Source organism: Medicago sativa, chromosome 3 (genome assembly GCF_051527215.1).
Source record: "Medicago sativa cultivar Bolivia chromosome 3, Bolivia_mono, whole genome shotgun sequence".
NCBI lineage: Eukaryota > Viridiplantae > Streptophyta > Magnoliopsida > Fabales > Fabaceae > Medicago > Medicago sativa.
The window spans coordinates 72,643,874-72,650,354 of record NC_140751.1 but is presented as its reverse complement, the minus strand read 5'-3'; the positions used below and the strand labels follow the sequence as shown (position 1 = coordinate 72,650,354).

Here is a 6,481-nt window from a genome sequence, read left to right as displayed (position 1 = left end):
TATATTGGCAACTTTAGTGTTATAAAAACAAAACACGGCTGATCTGAAAAATGAAAATAAATTTCCGACCATAAAAATGACCACTCAATCTTATTGAACATTCATATAAACAAGGAATCAGAGCTTGACTCATTTTCAACTTTCCACCTGTGTTTGATGATGCCTTTTTTTTGGTACAGAAGAAAAAGAAAACAAACACTAAAGTAGGTCCTATTTCTATTGCACCAGCATCCAACCATATAAGTATCACTATATCAGCATCAAATTCTTTTATTTATATTTGTAAATGAAGACGTGTCAACATATCCCCCGCATTACAATATATATTCTCATGCCTAGAAAGCAGTCTATAGAAGAAAGAACTTCGGGAATACAAATGGACTTAAAAAACAAAATGGATATATTTCGAAATTACAAAATCACCTTTCTTGAGGTTCACAATAATTTAAGGAAACTCAGTACTGAACAGAATGTACTGCATCCATGAAGGAAGCTATTCTTGATTGATCCTTCTGAATGCCATCTGATGCACATATGCCGCTACTGACATCCACTCCTCCAGGTTTGAAACTAGACAAAGCCTCACGAACATTCTCAGGATTGATCCCTCCTGCCAAGAGCCAACCATATTTGCTTCTAATTTTTGGTAATTTAAACTGGGCCCAATCGAATGCTTCACCACTGCAAATACATCTCATGAGTACTATGACATTATTATACTAAAAAAAAAAGATTGTTTGGCAAGCAATTAAGTTTTTACAACAAGAACTATCTCTTTACCTGCCACCCTTTGCACTATCTACCAGAACCCAATCAACTAGAGGACACTTTTCATCAGGAATTGTGTTTAAAAGGCTCCCATCAGCATTTGCATGGAGAACATATATTACACGATTTTCCTGAATCAAAGATGGGAAAGCTGCCCGCGAACCAGATCCATGAAGCTGCATTGTCCAAACTCAAGATTTCAATGTCACCAAGCATTTAACTGTCGTTGAACATGCATAAAAGTCGGGTAAAAATGTACCTGCACAAACTCAAGATTTGATGCATCAGAAGCTCTTAATATTGTTTCTGCATCATCATCCACAAATACTCCAACAGGCTCTGCTCCACAATCTCTTGCAACTTTTGATATCTCCTTTGCAACAGAAAGTGAAACAGAACGTTTTGAGTTTGGCCACACGATCATTCCAATAAAGTTTGCTCCAGCTTCTGCCGCCATAGCAGCATCTTTAGCTGATGTAATGCCACACATCTTAACCAAAGGCTTAATCATTTCAAGTTCCTTTGATGAACATGAAACATTTGCCAACTCAGTATGTTTGCAAGAAACTTCATACTTTGGACCGAATCTTATGCTAGAAAATTGAAGCTTATTTCCTTTCAAACCTACAGAAATTATATTTAAATCTTTCAGATAGAACCTTGTACTTCGAAATTTGTTTTTTTTTTTTTTTTGAATCAGCTTATATATTAACCACCAAAATCATACAAGGAGTACAAATTGGGGAGGGAAAGAGACAAAACAAATACAAAGGGCCTGATATACCAGTGACCCTAAAACAGAAATGCAAGCACAGCAAAACTGCAACCCTGCTGTCATGACAGAAGCAGTACCTACATCTGAAGACAGAAAACAAAAAAGTCCAAAACACCTCTAAAACTGCCCCAGCTATCTTAACAGACACTCTCAGGGGTTCCAATTCCACTCGTAAAAGAGGCAAGGGGGTTCCAATTCCACGAATCCACCATATCCGAACACACCCACCCCTCTAAATCCCCCATAAGATTCTCCACTAAACTCTCTTCCCACACGAACAGTTTTCGCCTCCATATAAGATTCCAAGTGCCTCCTCCTACGGTTGCCTCCAAAAGATCACCCACTAAAGCGTCTTTTTGGTTAGAAATTGAGAAGAGTCTCGGATAAGAAACACAAAGGGCCGCATTTCCCATCCAATGATCTAACCAAAACCGGGTATTCATCCCATTTCCCACCTTCCGCACAACCTCCGTATTAAACCAATTCGCACCCGCCACTCCTTCCAAAGTTACCACATCCAACCACCACCTCGAAGCAAAAGCTGGCCACAAATTTGCATACGCATTTAATAAAAAACCAATCCGGCTCCCGTATTTACAAAAAAGAACTTCCTTCCAAAGTGAATGCTCCGGTTGTATTAGCCTCCACCTCCACTTCGCCAAACGACTCACATTCACCACCCTAACATCTCTAACTCCCAAACCTCCTAAAGACCGGGGTTGACACACCGTCTTCCACTTTACCTAACAAACCTTCTTTCCTCCCTTCACCGCTCCCCATAGAAATTCTCGTTGAATCCTCACAATTCTCTTCCACACTTTCACCGGCATTTTGAAAAAAGAGAGGTAGAAAATAGGAATTGCATTCAACACGGCATTTAAAAGAACCATCCTTCCTCCTAGACTCACATATTTGTTGCCCCAAGAGTTTAGCTTCTTCTTTAAACTTTCAATCAAAGGTTCCCAAGTACCCATCTTCTTCGGATTCGCTCCCATCGGTAGCCCCAAATACTTAAACGGGAGAGAGCCCTCTCTACAATTCATAAAGTTGCACGCCATCTCTATGAACTCCCTTCCAACATTAACCCCAATCAAACAACTTTTATAGAAGTTCACCTTCAAACCCGACACCATCTCAAAACCTCTAAGCAACGCCTTTAGAGTCCATAAAATATCGACGGATGCCTCTCCGATACAAAGAGTATCATCGGCGTATTGAAGGTGTGAAACCACCAACCCGCATTGATGCTTATTTCCTCTCATCCCTTCATGAGGCTTTCATTTAAATAGTGGCTCATTTACGATTTATGACCTAGATCCATGATGCTTTCAAACAATATAAGCAAAAACATGAAACTAAACCTACATGAGGAATAAGTGCTTCTTAGATTTCTTGAAAATCGAGACATATACCAGAAGCGAGACAATATACTCAGTAAATAAAGACCAGACTACCTGGAATCGGTCTTTTGTGGAAGTTTGTGGCTCTAAGTTCCAAGTAACTCCCAGTTGTTGAACCTGCACAAAAAGAAAACCTAACTTGCAAGGTCACAAGAACAATAATGTACATGGAAAATTGAAGTTAATAACATAAAAATGCCAAGTAGCTACATGAATTGTGGATATGTAAAGAGATTAGTTAATGCATTTAGGAGTCGGTTAGCTTTCACCTAGAAGAATTAGTTAGAAATTAGTTCACTATATATCTCACTCAGATCTGCAATGTTTACCAAGCAAATTGGTTTACCACAAATTCTCTCTTCTTCTCTTGATTAGGATATCTTTATGGTGTTAGAGCTTCAGACCCTCAACTCAATAGAGGCTGAAGCTATGCGTTCCTCAATCTCATTCTTGTCCAAATTCAGTGAAGCCAATTTGTCACCATGGAAATCAAGCATTAGCTTACAATAAGAGGCTACAACCTTCTTTGTCAAGTGAAAATGCAGTTCCTCATAATTATGTGTATAAAGTATAAATTCAATGGCTTATTTCAATGCCAGAACCTCTCACTGTTTCCATGGTAAGGTGTGATCATGCGTATCAAATTCGGCAGGAGCTAGGAACATTCCTTGCCTCTTACCCCAAAGCCAATATCAAGGAGCTGAAAGTGCAACTCAAGGGTTTGAAGAAAATTGGTGCATATTGTGATTTGGCTGGGGATTATGCAGATAACAGAAGGTCAACTGTAGGCTATTTCATTTTCCTCGGAAGAAAATATGGTGGCATAGTCATAATAAAAGCAATTGGTTGTTTCCTGATCTAGCTTTGAGGCAAAGTTAAGTAGTATAGCTATCAGATCTAAGTAAACCTTGTGTTCTAGCGGCCAAACCCCTAAATGTCTAGCGTGATAACATGAGAGCTGTTTTGCTCACTTGCGACAAAACACTTGGAATTTGATTTCACATTTTCTGCGGAAAGATAATTCAACAACAGATTGCAATCAAACATACACCTTCATATGATAAAGTTTACGACTCACGAACTAATGCTATTTCAGCTAGTCGTTTTTTTTTTAGTCAATCTCAAAGAGGTTGACTTCATCACCTTGATCTTGAGCTGGAGAGTCAGAAGCTATTAATTTGAAGGGATATGCAAAGCGATTATTAGTTAATGCAGTCAAGATTCGGTTAGCTTTTTGTATGAGCTTATAATAAAAAAACAGTTGGAGACTGCAAAACTCTTTTATAAATGCATCGAAAAGTACACAAAGATGATTAGATGAAAGACACTCTCATATTAGGTAGAGCTATTTCAATACAAAGGATAAACAACTAAGTAAGTTCTCTAATTAAACTGAACATAACAAACTTGGGGATTTGCAATTCCTACAAACCATAGTGATTATCATTGGATGAAATGAAGGGTTGATTAGAAGAAATAAACTAATTCCCAGTTTACAATTCAGAAGCACAATAAACAATTGCTGAGGGGTTTTCACTACTGAAACTAACAGAACAAACAAATTGATTATCTCTACAACACCGGCATTTGTGATCGAAGGCTATTTGGTGATCGACACGAGCCAGTGTTCAAAACCAACACATGTGATTACATTCAACGTGTAAGTGTCTCGTGTCTGTGTTAGTGCTTCATAGCTAATAACAAGTGCATAATGAGCAATAAGAAAACAGCATAGCCAGTAAATAATTTCTCTTAATTCTTGATAAATTGATTCAACTATAAAAATGTTATTTTTGAAATAATAGTGAATATAACAAAATGATATCAGCTATGAAATTCATCAAACAAGTGGGGTGCACTACTTTCAGGTAAGAAAGCATGCGCGAAGAGTAAAATGAAATGGGTAAGAAGAGAAACCTGAGAACATTGTGAAACTTTGGAATAACGCGCCACTACAGAGCCCACTTTCGTCGCAAAGCCCGTCTCAACCTCAATCGACTCTAACTCTGTTCCACGACAGAACTTGGTCTAATTTGTTTAGATCTGTTTTTTTTCTATTTTTTTGACATATAAATATGTTTTTATTGTTTTTATATCTTACTAATTGTTCCTTTGAATTTTACCTACAATTCAGACTATGTCTCAATTCATCTGCATTTTGTCATTTGCATACAAAATTGTTTAAATCAAACAATTAAAGGTAAGTGCAATTTTGTTTTGTTAAATTTTTTAATTACATTTTTCTATTTTAGTATTATTGCAGATTATTCCATGAAATTTTGATTATGATAAAATGCATATTAGGTTATTTATAGCATGTTTGGTTCTGCGGCTCAACTAGAAATAGAATCAAAGCGAAAAACTACTTAATTGCAAAAGCTTAGTTTTGCAGCTTCGAGACAGTGGATAAAGCAAACACAGAACCAAACAAAGGCTTAATCATCCTTGAAATAGCAAACAAAGAATGAGGTAGCAAACACGAAACCAAACAAAGGCTTAATCATCCTTGAAATAAATGGAGATAACAATATAATGATCAAAACTTTGTCAATGTAGATCATCTCAATGGCATTTAATCATATAGACTGCACTATTATTGATTAAAAAATCGGTCACATTGATTTAGTTCATACACATTTCTTACCCAAATTTTGTCCCATGTTTTTTTCCCTGAAAAGAAAGACTTTGAATTAACCATGATTATTAGTGGCAAACAAGTTGTATTTAACGGGCCCAAATTATAATTAGCCTTCCTATGATCGTGGCTAATCTTTATATTTTGACAATGACAAAAGTTGTGGGAAATTAAAGGCGTGTAATTTTTTTTAATAAGTAAAGGTTATAGCGAGTTGATGGTTAGTTGGACACAATTATAACCGTTGCTATTTTAAAATTTTGGAGTTTAAACAATGTTTTATCAAGTGTGGTGTGGCTAAAAATACACTTTGACCTCGACTAAACATTTGAAACGCCTCTTTTTCCCACTCTTTTGATAACTATGGATAATTTCCTAGTTTTTGTTATCCTTTGTTTTTTCTATTAATCTACTTTTTATTTTGCCTAATTTTATTTGCTACAGTTTTGTGGTTAGTTAAACACTGTATTTTATTGTAGTGAGTGTTATATGGTCTCATTTTGTCAAATAGTATAGTTGTTGGATTTATATATTTTAAGTGTGAAGAAGTTAGGAATTCATGCTTTGAACCACACGCGGTTAACAACAGAATTGTAACTTAGGCGTGTTTGTTTTAAGGTAAGAAATTACATTTTTTTAATAATATTTTCAGGAATAGTATTTTTAGGAACAACATTATTATCTATATGTTTGGTAAAAAATTTAGATTTCCTAAGAATGTTTTAGAATTTATTTACTTAAACAAATAAATGTGAGTGACAATGGGAAGTTATAGCAAGTTGAGTTCTAGTACAATGAGAAATGTTAAATTCTTATCCTTTAAGTATGAGAATAATGATAGAAGAAATCATGTGTAAATAACGTTTCTAAAAATATAAAAAAAATTGGGAACAAATTCTCAAA

General features: G+C 35.9%; 1 protein-coding gene across 4 annotated transcripts; it reads right to left on the bottom strand.

The window, feature by feature from the left end:
- Window positions 1-254: 254 nt before the first annotated feature.
- Window positions 255-4,988, bottom strand: LOC146939934 (N-(5'-phosphoribosyl)anthranilate isomerase 1, chloroplastic-like). Of its 4 annotated transcripts, none has more exons than XM_085753527.1 (6): window positions 4,861-4,988; window positions 2,998-3,077; window positions 1,621-2,904; window positions 1,028-1,392; window positions 781-944; window positions 255-681 (listed from the first exon to the last, which is right to left on the bottom strand). In XM_085753527.1, the coding sequence occupies exons 4-6, from the start codon at window positions 1,277-1,279 to the stop codon at window positions 456-458; spliced, it is 642 nt and encodes a 213-aa protein (XP_085609653.1). In that variant the 5' UTR covers window positions 1,280-1,392; window positions 1,621-2,904; window positions 2,998-3,077; window positions 4,861-4,988; the 3' UTR covers window positions 255-455. The 4 variants fall into 4 exon arrangements, with proteins under 4 accessions (XP_085609653.1, XP_085609652.1, XP_085609651.1 ...); XM_085753526.1 differs by having other exon boundaries at window positions 2,998-3,060; XM_085753525.1 differs by lacking the exon at window positions 1,621-2,904.
- Window positions 4,989-6,481: the final 1,493 nt, after the last annotated feature.

Excerpts from the sequence above, each read along its gene's own strand:
- LOC146939934 (XM_085753524.1), bottom strand. Across the intron at positions 1,393-2,997 it reads CCACAAAAGACCGATTCCAG|GTTTGAAAGGAAATAAGCTT; the intron begins GTAGTCTGGTCT and ends TAATTTCTGTAG. Across the intron at positions 945-1,027 it reads CAAATCTTGAGTTTGTGCAG|CTTCATGGATCTGGTTCGCG; the intron begins GTACATTTTTAC and ends TGGACAATGCAG.